General features: G+C 42.0%; 1 protein-coding gene across 1 annotated transcript in view; it reads right to left on the bottom strand.

Annotated features, from left to right (window-relative positions):
- TEAD4 (TEA domain transcription factor 4) overlaps positions 1–15296 on the bottom strand; it is a 72778-nt gene that overhangs the window by 23108 nt on the left and 34374 nt on the right. The window contains exons 5-6 of the mRNA XM_075762748.1: positions 2240–2304; positions 1276–1338 (exon numbers count right to left, since the gene is read on the bottom strand). Of these exons, the coding sequence (XP_075618863.1) occupies positions 1276–1338; positions 2240–2304 (128 nt within the window). The remainder of the gene's footprint in view (positions 1–1275; positions 1339–2239; positions 2305–15296) is intronic.

The following is a 15296-nucleotide window of genomic DNA, read 5'->3' as shown; positions in this document are numbered from 1 at the left end:
CTTAGGCAGCCCTACCTAGAAGCACTGAATTAGATAGTTGTAATTTGTGGCTCCTTCTCTTTATCAGAGCAGCTGGAAACATAACAGGCTAATGACAGACACAACACCATTTTCTAAAATGGAGCTGGGGATGGGATTTGGAGCAGGCGGGGGAGGCGGCAGTCATGACTTAGAGGTAATCACTACTTGCAACAGAGGTGCATGCACTTCAGCACTGGTCAAGACTAAGTGCCAACATTTCACTCACAGTCCACTTCTGGTGCGCAGCGAGGAGTTGCCCAGACAGCACATACTAACAGCCATCCACTGAACAGTCAGGGCTGGACTGGGCTGTCAAGATCCTCATCATCACCTGAAGCATGGAAGCAAACACTTCCCTCCAAATCACTTATTGCCATACCAAGCCAGGAAGGTCAGCATGCACCTTCCTTCTCTGGCTTTCAGTGATTTTGGATGGCTCACAATTCTAACAGGGGACACCCTCTTGTGCAATTGTCACCCATAAACTTGATCTTCTTGACATTTCTGGCAATTCAGTCTGAGCACATAAACCATATCCCTGCTTCAAATCTGAATGGAAATAAATGTCAAGAGGTATCAGTTCATTAGCGTGATCTCAGAACTCTTCCTACAGAAAAGAAAACACAGATTTGCTCAAGCAAGTAGTCAACCATTTTCTTTCTCTTTAGCCCAGGCCTCTTCAAATCAGTTTTAAATTAATCAAGGGCCAAAGTCTATTCAATTCAGCTGGCATCATTTTACCTGAGAAGATGCCAGCTGGCTTTACTGCTTCCTCTCAGTGGTTATGCCAACTCAGAACACTTTCTCACAAACAACTCCACCGTCACTACCACTAGTAGAGGTGGAATTAGCACTGCAGTAACTGGGAGGCTACCACAACACCAGGGACGGATTACTGGTCAGCATTTATAACCATAAACCCCTCCTTCTCAGGTTAAACATTGTGTGAATACTCCCAAGTATAACGGTCTTTCAGACTTGGATGACAGCAACATAAACCAGAGGTAGAAATCAGACACATAAAATTTAAAGTTACTGTTTCTTTATTCTTTAAATAGAAATGCTCCAGGAGTCACAGAGCTACAACAATACAAGTGTTTGCACAACACTTCCTGGGAAGGACCTTTTCCTCCCCAGCTTACTACAGTTCAGTGGCTAATCTCACCCTTTTTTAAGGCTATTCAAAGAGGGAATGGATAAGGGAATGGCTGACTCGGGGGGCTTGCATGATATGTTAAAGGATACCCATCATACCTTGAGCTTGGCTTGGATCTCTCTAGCTTTCCGCCTTGCCAGGACCTGGATGTGACTAGATACCTGCATTGAAAGACAAAATCCATCTTCATTCCAGAGGAGCACTTGGTAGCTACTTGCAGAAGTAAACATACTTTAGGCACCTTGTGCAATAGGGTTGGGGGGAGAGGGGGTTGAGGTGGCAATGAGATGCTTTTCTGAACATGACTTAAGCCTCATGAAATGAGGTGGCCCAGCAAAGATGGGCCATTTAATGCCTTTTCCAATTCAAATGGGTTTATCAAGTCAGAAGCCTCCTCTAAAACTAAAAGAATCCATCCTTAAATCTAGGGAGTGAGAGTTCTGATCTCTTTGCTCCCCATCTTGGCCTCCTCCTGGGAGAAGGGAAACCCATGTTCCATATCCCTGGCTGCTATGTAATGACTCTCAGAAATTCCCCATATCTAATGTGGGCTGCAGTGCATCATAGAGTAATTTAGGTTGGAAGGAACTTCAGGATGTCATCCCCTACCCAAAGCAGGTCTAGGTTGCTCAGTGCTTTGCCCAGCATAGCCTGGACTTTCATTCCCAAATTACAAAGATTCCTTTTTCATCCTGTATGCCAGGTATTTTCAAAATCACCATTGCAGTCCATCTGTCTTGGCTAAACAAAGAATTTTCATGTAGAAGACCACTGCTGTTCACTGAAATGTTCATTAGTAGACCAAACAAAATCACACACCATTAACAGTAGAAAAATGTGTGTCATGATGTGGTTGGGAGACACAAGCATTATAATCCTACTGAAAAATGCCTGAGCTGACTCTTCCTGCCATTCTTATTAACCAGCTCAGCACAACAACCTCTTTCCAGCAAAGCCAGAAACTGATAGCAAGTGAACAGCAAGGGACCTGTTCTCATAAACCTTCCAACGTGTCTAGTGGTCCAAATAAGCTAATGTTTGCAGGGAAAACTTTACACGTACCTGTTTCCTTGTGCGTGTTTTCCCTGTTCTCAGCTTAATATAGCGGGCAATCAGCTCATTTCGGCCTGGAACAAAGAATGCAAATACAAGTTTAGAAAGCTTTGACCCCAGGGACTATATGCATGATGGAATTATCTATCTATAGAGATCAGCAGTGGGATGATACTCTGTCACGCTATTTTCTATCTTAAAAAGATACTTATTAGTTCACATGATAGAGGTCTGAATTTTAGGAGCAGAACTTTGGGCTGCAAATTCTATTTCCCAACTTGCATCTTAAAATTACCATTAAAAAGGAGAATCACATACTTTGCTTAATAATTACATTACCGTTGTGTGTAGAAGCTGTAAACATGGATCAGGATTGCCAGTACAAAGAAAAAAAAGGAAAGCCATTCACCATAAAACATTCAGAAAGGCAAGAAGGAAGATCCAGGAAATAACAGACCAGTCAGCCTCACCTCAGTCCCTGGGAGGTGATGGAGCATGTAATCCTGGAAGCCATTTCCAGATTCCCATTTAGAAATGAGAAATCATAGTTAACCAATCTGATAGTTTCTACAGTGAGGTGACTAGCTCAGTGGATGAGTACAGAGCTGTGTGTATTGTGACCCTAGTAAGGCTGTTGACTCTGTCTCCCATAACATGCTCATAGGCAACTTGACAAAGTATGGGTTAGATAAGCGGACAAGGAGGTGGATTGAAAACTGGCTGAATGGATGGGGTCCTGGTTGACAATGAGCTGACAATGAGCCAGCAGTGCACCCTCCTGTCAAAGGTGGCCAGCAGCATCCCAGGCTGCTTAGGAGGATTGTTGGCAACAGGTCAAGGGAGGTGATCCTTCATCTCTACTCAGCACTGCTGAGGTAACATCTGGAGTACTGTGTCCAGTTCTGGCATCCTTGGCATGAGAAAGACATGGATGTACTGGAGTTAGTCCAGCAAAAGGACCACCAAAATTATTAAGGGACTGGAAAATCTTTCATATGGGGAGAGGCTGAGAGAGCTGGGAATGTTCAGCCTGGAGAAGACCCAGGGGGTGAGAAGTTTTTATCAATGCATATAAATACCTGGTGGGAGGCAATGAAGAAGAGGGAGCCAGCCCCCTCTCAATAGCACCCTTGATAGGACAAGGAAAAAAAGAGGGGAGGAAACAACTTTTTTACTCTAAGGGCGGTCAAAACCTGGCACAGGCTGCCCAGAGAGGTTGTAGAGTCTCTATCCTTGAAGGATACTCAAAACGTGACTGGACACAATCCTGGGCATCCTGCTATAGCTGACACTGCTTAAGCAGTAGGGCCAGACTAGACAAATCTGCAGAGATCCCTCCCAACCTAATTGAGTCTGTCATTCTGTAAATCTTAGTACTAGAAAATAAACAACAATGGGGAAGTACATGGAAACAGTTACACAGAATTTATCAGTGTGACATGATACAGTGAATTAGAAGTGCTTTCAGGCTCTTGCAAGGCATCCCAAAAAAAGAAGCATTCTTCAGAAGAGATATAGAAAAGGAAGCTTAGCTTTGTGGAAGGTTATGGGGAGCTCCCATAAACAGGAAGGTGGGGCACTGCCTGGGAAAGGTGAAGGAATCCTTGTCCAATTAACAAGCATACACTGCTGGCACTGAAGACAGTTTTTACACCTTGATTTTAAGAGATGACACAGTGAGATTATGCTCTTCGGGGCCAAGGGAAATTAAGACAAGTAGCTTTACGTTCAATGTGAGAAGAGAGGCCAGTGCAGAGATGCAAAGAGATGGTCATGGTGACAGATGAGAAAATGGTATTAACAGCAGCATGAATGAAATGGCTAATGAAATGTGAAGCTACAGGGTCACTGGTACAGAATTTGAAATTGCTTGGAATGAGAGCAGAAAACTGCAGAAGACTCAGGTTCAGTATTTAAAAATCAGGAAGAGAAGCAGAGAAGGCTGAGCTACTGACAACTTCAAGCAGTTAACAGGAGAAGCAAGCTTAGACCTGATTCACAGCTAGCACCACAGAACTGTTTGAGAGCAGACACCAAGGCATGAGGCAGACTATGCAGGTTCCATACACTGGCTCCCATGTATCAAATCTAAGCAGAGACACAGATTTTATTCTCTTCCTGGAGATGGAGGAATAAAGAGTAGGAACAGAAAAGCAGCAGCTACAAATCTAACTCTAGGGTGATTCAAGGCAGAAAACACAACAGAAAGAGCAGGCTCTGCAAAATAATACATTTGTGGTGATCACACTAGTAGTGATACAGTACCTCAATAAAAAGTTGGGAATAGGAAGTGCAAGGCTGTGAGACATCTTATATGACTGCAACTGTTTCATGAATGAAGCAGGAATAAACTGGGAAGCAAAACCACAGCTCCTGTGAAGTTTATTTATAACAAAATTACAAAACCCCAGTATTTTCTATGGAAAGTGTATGGGCTGAATGGAGAACTTGTACATTACATCACAGACATCAAAAAAGCAAGCAGTGAAAATAGATGCAATTTTTATTCCAGTAGTTTAATATTCCATGAAGAAAGTTGTCAATTGTTTTTATTTTAAAGCCTTGTTTGACTCAACCATGAAAAAAATGAATGCAAGGAAGGACTCTATGCTAGAGATTGACCAACCAACCCTTTAGGGAAGGGCTGGCAAAGCTCCTAATTCCATCTGTTTCTAAAACAGAAGAATGTAAATGTCCATGACTGCATTTAAGCCATGTTCATGAAACATAACCAAAGCACTCATAGGGATGGGAAAGCATTTTACATTTACAGATCTTAATCTTTTCCTAATGGTGTCATTTCAGAAGCTCTCCTTATTCCCCTGGGAGAAGAATCAGGTCTGAAGCTGAGAAAAGAAAACAGCTTCAGCTCCTCTATCCACAAATTAGGAACTATTTCTGTGCCAGAAACACAATGCCCAGCATGTAACCACTGACCTCTTCAGTTCCCACAGTTTCAGCATTAGCACAATGACATGCCCAGGAGAGTTTGATGGGAGCAGATGCTGTTATGCTACCTTCCACCTGGCTGCTTTTCCAACCAATGTAACCATTTTTACAAAGCTGAGACCAATTACTAGCGACACATACCCACACCACCTTTTTCTAGTGCCAAGAATAATATTTGTGGCTTTTCAAAGCCTCCATCTGTTGGACATGGATCCAAGTTGAAAGGTAAGAGACAACAGAAGTGATTCTTCTCGCACAGATGCCAGCATATACAAAATTTCAGAAGGACAGCTTGACACACATCAGACGTGGAAAACGTGCAGAACAAAACAAGGTGCTCAAACCCCATTATCTATAAAGAAACAAGAGGGAAAATTTATATACACCAAGAGGGCCCTCTGAGGGGCAAGGGGAATGAGTTAATGGAAAGGAGAGAAAAAACTAGCCTTGAGAAAAAGTGGATGTGGCAAATTTCAGGCAAACTTTTAAAGGGTGCGTATGGGGCTATAGTGACAATTTGAACACATGGAAACTCTCCAGGCACTGGCTCAAATATGGGTCATCCTTGCAAAACTAATTTCAATGGATTTTCAGCCAGATATAATAAAGGGTGCAGATATAATATATGGAGCAAATTTATCATTGTTGTGTTTCCGTGAAAGTCAAGAAATTATGCAGACTGAGCAGTCTGACAGAGCACTGTTCTGCATCAACAGTAGAGGGCTGCAGGGGTAATCTTTGTGAGAGGATGCCATGAACAGCCCCATGCCAATCATAGTCGATTACAGCCATCTCCAAAATGGATGAAAACAACAATCCATCAAAACTTCAACCAGTCAGAGGAGCACAAGCTACCTTTGCTCAAACATATTTTGGAAAGGGCAATAGCCACTCTGGACACAGGAGGAGACACATGAAAGGAACCACAAAAAGGAGACATGCGGATGCACAGACGGAGAAATGCAAGATATGTACAAATACACATTTGAAGAAAAGCAAGGAGAAAAGGACACACGTGGTAGGGGACGTTGTTGGGGATATGGCTGGAAAAGTACTCTTGGAAAGAGGTGCTCCATGGCAGAAGGAGTACACTTTGAGGCAATGCAGCCCAGGGAAGACCCATGCCAGAACAGAGACAACCCTGAAAGGACTGCAGCCCATTGAGAACTCATGTAGGAGCACAGAGGCAGCAAGAAGCAAGGAGCACTGGAGGAAAAAAAACCTAAAAAGCAAGAAACCTTTACACAGTGACCCCAACCTCCTGCACCACCCTGCATTTCATCAAAGGAATTAGGAGGGACTAAGTGTTAGAGAGAATGAAACAAGGGAAGCCAAGACTAGGAAGTGAGGAGAGGCAATAAACTGTAGTTGAGCTTGGGAAAGTGGGAGGTGTTCCCTTAAGTGTGTGTTTAACTGTTTGTCTTTGACAACAGCAGCAAAAATTGTGAAGTTCCCTCAGGCCATGTACTTCACTGGAGAAGACTAGAGGGAGGGGAAACTTGTACAAATTGCACATATTAGAAGCTGGTATAGAAATTCTCTAGAGAGCATTCAAATGTGGATCCTCAATAATTTCCAGGTTTAGAATTCACTTCTCACTTGCCACCACCTCTCATACAGCCTGCCCCTTCCAGAAGTGTGTCCCCCACAGAGACAGGGAAAAACATACAGGTGGCAGGGTATATTAAGCTAATAAAGATACTAGTAGCAAAAAACCCCAGATCACTCTACAAAGACATTAGCATCACAGGGATTACTAAATATAGAACTATGCAAATTGCCAAGCCCAGAAAAACTCTGCAGCAAGAACATATTAAATTACCACGAATCAAAACAGCAAGAGAAGCCAGTCCTAAATGTCTTTTGTTTTTCTTATCAGAAGTTAGATGTAAGCAGGTATTATGTGGCTGGAAGCCTGCAGGTTCACAGCCTCTGGAAAGCACTTTCTTTCTTTCTTTGTTTCACAACCCTGGCTGCAGGGTCAGTAAAGACTAGCACTCCTCACTTGGCTGGAACAGGCAGAGCTGTCATAAACCGTCAGATGGTTCATTTTTTCAAGCCATGTAAAGTGTCCCTCAGTAATCTGATCATATGTTGTGTTCTTAGAATAACTCCCGCTGATGCCTGCCATGGTCACCAGAACCTGCTAACAGTTGTGCCTCCTCTGTCGAAACTGCGCATTGGGTTTCATGAAGCTCTAGCCAACATACCAACTGCAGTGCAGCACCCAAAAGCTCTTTATCCTCCCTATAGCCTTTCCCTTGGAAGCATAGCATGAAAAAAGGAGTAAAGAGATACTCTCTTATGTTCTTTACTTCTCACTCCTAACGGATAAGTTTCCAAGGGCATCACTTTAGCTTACACTAAATTGCAAAATTTTGCTTTCAGTAGTTATCCAGGAAGGTGTTGCTAAGGGAAGTGAGTAACAAGGCTTTTTGATTCTGCATTCTACACCGTGCTTCTTTCAATAAAGGGAAATATCTGCCTCCAAGGAAGGGAAGAAAATCAAGGAAATTACTACAGCCATAGAAAGCATTTTCCAGTCCTACCTCAAAGCTTCATGCTGGCTTTCTGCTAGTAATAGTATATAACTGCTTGTAGAAGAGGCAGATGAAGCATCTCTTTGAACCTTATACTTCCTCACACATCTGTTGTCAAATAAAGTAAAAGAACCAAAAGCCTCTCTTCTGTGAAGGGTGAGAGCAAAGAACCTGATTTCTGCAAAATCCTTCCAGTGGGAAACTGCATGAAAGTATCTGCTCAGCAATATCTTTTCTGTATCCAAAGAAAATATACGCACCTACCTGTGAAGTGCAGTAAAGATAGGAGAACTACAAAAACAACTATCCAGCTGTATCCAGTGACCCACTAATCAAACCAAGGTCAAGGAAGCCATCTCAACTATAATTTCAATCTCTTTGTGTCACTTAATGATAGCTCCTGGGACATGGCTGTCTCCTGAACTTGCTAAACATTTAGTTAATTGTTGATTACAATCATCATAAACATAATGAACTGCCTACATCAGACAGCATGACAAATTCAGGCACAAGAGGGGATTTAAGGACACCTCAGCTGTCCACCAAATGTCAATGTTTCTCTATGCATATGAAGCAAAACTAACTGCTGAGCAAGTCTTACCAGAATGACACTTAAGGCAAAAGCAGTGTGTGCTATGTTCACATGTGCATGTACAATATGGGACTAGCTGCCACTGGGCTCTGCCCCAATCCATACCTCCCTGCACAGACTTACTTTCCATTTATCATTCCACTGCTTCCTCCTCCCAGGTACACTAAATGCCTTCCTGGGCATCACCTTTTCCACAAACAGAGACTCATCTGTCAAAACCCACATTTCTGTCCTTCTGATGGCTAATCTCATTTTTTCATCAAGATGCAGACACTCAACTCTTACAGATACAATCCTTAACATTAGTTGCAATGCTATCTTTTAATGCTTTATTAGACTTTCCCTTCATCATAAACCATCTTTTCTTACCAAAGTCTTGGTGATAAGATTATGATAGCTTCCCAGTTTCCCAGTCCAGTTTTTTCAAGGCAAGAGAAAATGCAGTACATGACCTTTCCTTCTCTGGCCTGGGTTCCCTTCCTATCTTCCTTGACTTTTGGCAATTAGTGTTGCATCTTTCTTGTGCTTTCAAGCTTAAAAGCTCTTTTTTTAGGAAACTTGTTTATGAAGTTTTAGACTTCGGCCTCTATCTCTCCTATAGGCCCTTCTCCCCCTCTTTCTGAGCTTTGTCTTGGTATACAACTTATATAATACAGTGATGATGTTCAGCACCCAAACTCTTACTCCTTTCCTCTCTCTCTGTTTCAACTCCTACTTATACTATTAATTCCATTATCAGAGCTGAGACTATCCCCAAAGTCAATAAAAATTCTGCAATAACCATCTCCCTAATCATCTCTATCTTTGCACCTCTCCTTGGGAACCTCCACCCTCACTCCGCGACCATTAATCTCTAAACACTGTTTTTTGCTCTTCACTGGTCTTCAGTCTTTGTTGGTACCTATAAATTAAACATACTGAGCACGTAATACAGCATGATGTCTTGTTTTTCCCATTTATCTGGACTGCAACTGTGGCAAATCCCTATGGGAAGTAGCCCCAACAGCAGTAGACAATCTTGAGAGCAGCATGTTTATTTTTAGTTAGGAGCTGGAGACAACTCTTTAAATGATATGTTAATAACAAAGTTTACTCTGATCAAGCTCCTTTTAAGGCTTTTTTTAACAACCTGTATTTTTATTATTGACTTCTACACTGAATCTAGAGAACTGTATTCAGGAGGCAATAAAATAACTTAATACACCACTATGATCATCATACTGGGATCACTTCCCGTGAAAGAGATTATAGAAAAACCATACTGCATTTTACTGCACTGGCCTATCCTATGAAGACATCTCTCCCCCTGACCAATGCAGAACTTCAGTGCTTAATATTCAGGTTCAAGTTCCCATAGCACAGTTATACATACCAGAGAATTTTATGTTCAGCTCTGAGAAGAAAGTTTCCTCACTCTGATCATTTATTCCATGCTTGAATTTGCTCAGTATTAACCTTCCACAGGAAGATTCCCTGAGTTCATGCACTCCCTACAATAAGGGGATTTTGAGATGAAGACTCAAAGAAAGTTCATCCAGTACTTCTGAAAAATATTAAAACAATCAGATCCCTGAAAACATGATATTGAAGACATTAGCACCACCGCACCATCAGCTCTTCCCGTTTTCATCATTTGACTGTGCAAGGGCTGAGCTCCTTCCTCTTCTGAAATGACAAAGTTGAAGCTTTATTTGCTGGCAGAACGTGCCAGTCAAGCAGCTCACATTGGGAAATGGCACCTGGGTGATCAATCAGTCTGAGGTCATAAAACTCAGTTGTCTCATTACTAACTAGTCTAAACACTGAAACCTCGTCTTGCATAAAAGGCCTTCCTCTCCTTTTCCACTGTATAGCCTAAATTCATACTTAGAAACACAAGAAGTGCTATCCTCATTTAGAAGCTTCTGTTTCTTGATGACCAGTTTAAGACACTTCACACAAAGTGCATGATTGAGGGATAATAATTACAGACCCTGCAGGTTTTGGGAAACTTCTTATTGGTTCCAAACAAGGAGTGGACATAAATGAAAAGTCAATCACCACAGGTGTAGTTACATGAACAAAACAACCTGAAGAGGTTCCCCTCTCCTCAGCTGGCCATTCCTCCTCCTGCAATATTCCATCAACGCCTGTGTGCACCCGTACCAATTAAATCGACGGGGGGGGAGGGGGGGGCAGGACTGACACACACCCTTTAAAATAATTACTAAAAATTAAAAAAAATAAGTCCCCCTCCCCCAATTTGAATTTTGTTGGTGGTTTTGGTTTGGTTTTCCCAATCAGCCTATTTTTAATTGAATTGGTGAACTAGTTCGTTTTGTGGCCACATTAGCCACAGCATTGGCACAGCAGAGAGAACAGAGAAAGAATCAGGGCAGAACTCAAACCAGTTTCGCCACCAGAGAAACTGTAGCTTAGAACTGTACTCCACCTAACCCTCACACACATACAGACTGGTAAGAAAATGGGCTTCCTGTGCTTGCATGATTTGTCTAAACTCTAGACAGAGTTAAAGTGCCTCCTAATTACTGCCCCAAAGGCACGTGGAGTTATTCCTTGTAAAGACGAGCTTTTACTAAGGTACAACAACGTATGCATGCAGCAATCCCTCTCATCAGCCTAATGGAAAGCTCCAGGCTATGCAGCTCTTCACCACCCCTCAGCCTTTAATACAGTTTTTCAGTGCATAAATTGAATGTCCTCATCAGCTGTGTTTTCCCACATTATCACCTCAGGCCATAGAAATGTAAGATAATCCATCCAGTAAGTACTCCTCCATATATGCATTAAAGGCTGCAACAGGAACAGAGCAGGGACTTGTTCCGCTGCTTCCCAGAGTAAGACTGATGAGAATGTTATAGAAATTGTTTAGATTTAGTTTGGCTGTAACAATCCTACAATCACACCAAAGCAGCTGCATTGTAATATGAGAGTGTATCAGGTAACACCCGAAACTGCCAATAACAATCCTACATGGAAAGGCATGTCAAACTAACAGCTTTCAGTCCCTTAGGATACCTGAGAATGACAACATTATACAGACATAAACATACCTTAATCACTAAGGTCCAGGTTCAGAAAAACATCACCATTGAGGGTGGCACTGAAAATAATACTTAACTGGAACAGCTTCCTCCAGCTCCCATGAGTCCAAGTTCTACATTACAGACCCAGACACCTGCTAAATTCTTCCTTAGGTCAATAAACATCTTGTCTGCTTGTTTCGGTAACTTCCAATAGCTGCAGGGTATCTAAAAGCAACTCTCAATAGCGCTTCAGTGATACTGCCTCAAAGGATAGCAAAACCTTCAGCACCTCTCCTCATTTTGCAGCCAGGTGCCTCTATTGGCACCAATAGTATAGTTTCTTGTAGATTTTTACCCCAAGTGCTAATCTCGTGTGCGTCCCCAGATGACAGGCTGACCAAGTACTCAGAGCTTCAACTGCCACAGAAATTGGAGCTAAAAAGGGTCTATGAGATCCCTTTAGCCGCTTGCTCCATGACCAGCACAGAACCATGCAGTTCTCAAGGCATCTGGCCTGGTTTGGCCCAGTCCTGTGAGGAGCTGTGACTGCTTCAGTTCAACACATAAGACTACACCAGGACCCAGTCCCAACCAACTGACTGAAAATTATGCAGCAGCTTCAAGAAGAGCAAAAGAACCCAGAGACTGTTCTTGCATTATAGGAATAAATGAATATTGATTTTGTAAGCGGAATGGCTGCAGCTTCACCCATCTTCAGTTTCTGCTATCATAATTTACAGTGCAGTCATTGTCCATGATTACTTTAAACCATCAGTTTATAGCATCAGCTTAAACCAATGGCTGGCTACTGCTGAAAAAGTGTTTGCCTTTTTCCCCAACTTCCTCTCGCCAGATCGTTCTACAGGTCAGTTCAGCTCTCTAATTTGGCAGAAATCTGTTCTGCTCATTTTGCCAGAGTAGTTTGCTATCAGTTTAGCAAGCTAAAATGGATCAGCAAGGAGTCTGCTGGAAACTGAAGTTAGCCTAAAGGGTGGGAGCCCAAAACCAGGAGCAGAGCAGGGAAGCAAGGAAATAGGAGTGGCAACTCCCTGTTTTCTTCTGCAGTGAACCGTTAGGTCATCTCACTGTTTCTGAAGGAAATATGCTCTTGGTCTCAACACAGAACAGTTTTACACCATCCCAGCATCAGCAAAAATAGTTGTTAAAGATATCACATTCTGTAACAGGTGAAAAGAGAACGTGGACAGAAAAGCCTAGCAAAAACACAGACTTCATAACTGGGTAGCTATCCAGGAACTGGTCTGGATAATAGCCAAATTCTGCCAAGCTCATAAAATTTCCTTGCAGTGGCTTATAATATTTCCCACCACCACTCTCTTTCTGCTCCTAACACTGGAGCAATTCTGTTCTACGTTCTTTAAACACCTGTTCCCTGACTGAGTTTACAGCATAAGTCTGATAGATAGCTGGGCAACCACGATTCAGGCAGTGACAGGAGAGCAGGAACAAGAGGATGACAAAACTATTTAAGCTGCAGGGACACATAAAAATGTATATGGATCCAGAAGGAAATATGCAAATATCTGAGTGCTTCAACTACCTTCTAGATGAAAGTTGCTCTATCTAGAATTGTCAAATTACTTTCCTCCAATAGTTAGCCATAACATGACATGAACAGCTTAAGTAGAGCTGGCTTTGCCTCCAGGCACAGGAACAGCTGAGACAACATTTAAAGGTCCCTCCCAGCACCATTTTCTATGGTTCTTCAACTAAAGATGATGATGTAGTGTTCATACACAGGAACGTTCATAATCCCTGGTCAAGGCTGAAGGTAACATTGTGCTAAATACCACACATGCACGTGTGTTTCCCTGTAATACTGTCACACTTAGAAATAGGCCTTTGTCTACACAACACTTGCAGTCAACAACTTGGGTCATTCCGGAAAAGGGATTTGCAATTACTGTACAAGTCACACTCGAGAGGAAAGAAGAGTGATTCTAAAGACATTTACATGAAAAAGGTTCAATGAAAACAGTGCCATTTCCTGTTCAAGAAGCTAGAGACAGAACAAGACCATGCCCGTATATGTGCATGCAGTGAGCCTCAGAGAATTTGAAGGAGTACCGAAAAGATGGGTCACAAGTTCAAGGTGACAGCAATGAGGAACAGCTGCTGGCTATGCACCCTTCAGCAGCAGGTGTACCCAGGCCCCAGAGGTTTAACTCAGCTCTGCCAGTGACCAACAGACTTAAGAGACCATCTGTCTGGGCACAAACTGCATGCAGCCTTCCCAGTTTTGCTGCCCAGATCTTCACCATACACAGACAATACGGGGCTTGTTATGGATTAGCTAATGAGCAACTGTTTAAACCAATAGACAGTCCTAGTTCTCCTGTGCTCATTATCTAGATCCTACATGAACGAGAGAATTCTTTTAGCTGCAATATTGTCTTTTTCTGATCAAGCAGCTTGCTTTCACTTTGGGGAATCCCTTAAGGCACTAGGACCTGGAAAGGTTATGTTGTCATGTACTGTTTTTACTTAACAGATGTATAGGGATACTTTAATAAGGTTTCGTTAAGTTATATTTCATACATGCCCTCCAGCAATAAGGCATGCTAAGAGAGACTTCATGTGATAGGTTTTGCTTAGTTGTGCTGTAGAAATAAGCAAGCTTATGCCAGGGCTCCATGCAATCTGCATATTGACACTTATCAGCTCCCTCTACATATGTGCACCTCCTTGCTTGAGAACTGCTATCACCCTTCTCTACCCAATGTCTGACTAATCAACAGAGGACACATTCTGAGAAAGCACTCCTCATATTTATCTTGAGGTGTGTTCTTCCTGTTTCAGACCTGAGGAAGAGCCGCTGTGTCTATCAGTCTAATAAACTTATTCATGTCACAAAAGCACAGACAGAATAAATCATAATACTAACAATTTTGGGGGGAAAATAAACCAACCCAACCCCACAACAAACTGGCAGATATTTTCAGTGGAAAGTCATATTCAATCACCACCTAATGCCCACTGTTCTCTGTTTCCTGTGTAAAATCACAGTACCTTGAAAAATGGAATCCATCTCTCATTCATACAAAACACACATACACACGCACACACATGCCATTCCTTGGGATTAGTTTTACAAATACATTCCTTACAGTTTTGTCTGATACAATTTTAAAAGTCCCCAACAATAGCATTTCCATTCTAACTCCTTACAGAAGTGAGATCCCTCAGCACTGAGCAGCATGCTGTCATGAAGCTCCTGCTGATATCCATCCTATATTCCTTCTTTCTCTCCCATTAATCCTAGTCATGCTCACATGTTCCACATAAAATCCCTCTCCCTCCTAAATGTTAACACCCTTCAAATATTTTTAGACTGTTATTATGTGTCCCCCCACCCTCCACCTTTCTGTCATCGCTTAGCCAAGCTATGTATATTTAGCTACTTTAATCTTTCCTCCTAAATCAGTCACTTCAACTCCCAGAGCTCAATGTTAAGTCTGGTATGTTTGTTGCTCTTCTTAGAACTCACTCCATGTTTTTGAAATCTTTCTGGTAATGTGTTCACAAAAACCTGTCCAGAAGAGAGGTTTACATGTGCTTGTTTTAAAGAAAAAAGAAACCCAAGCCAGTGGACTTTATTAGCTTTCATTTTCCGTGTCTGATTTTGTTCCCAGGTTTTGAATTCAATCTGAAATTTTAAACAAATTAACATGTTGTATATTTAAGAGCAGATTAGCAACTGAAAATATTTAGATCCAATTGTGAATGAATGCAGCATTTTTAAAAATGTAAAAAACCACTAAGGCTTTTTTTATTAAACTTTTCAGAAAACAACTGGAAACATGCAAAGTTATCCAGAAGCGCAGCAGAAGCAAAACAATGACTCGCAACAAGGGAAAAGGCTGACAAATGAAATTGAAACAGTCTCTCAGGTACAAGGCAGATGAGTGGATACAGCTACAAAGCATAAAGCTGCCTTA

The sequence above is a fragment of the Balearica regulorum genome, chromosome 1 (genome assembly GCF_011004875.1).
Source record: "Balearica regulorum gibbericeps isolate bBalReg1 chromosome 1, bBalReg1.pri, whole genome shotgun sequence".
Taxonomy (NCBI): Eukaryota; Metazoa; Chordata; class Aves; order Gruiformes; family Gruidae; genus Balearica; species Balearica regulorum.
Note: the sequence above shows the minus strand (reverse complement) of the source record. Positions and strands in the feature narration are given on the sequence as shown.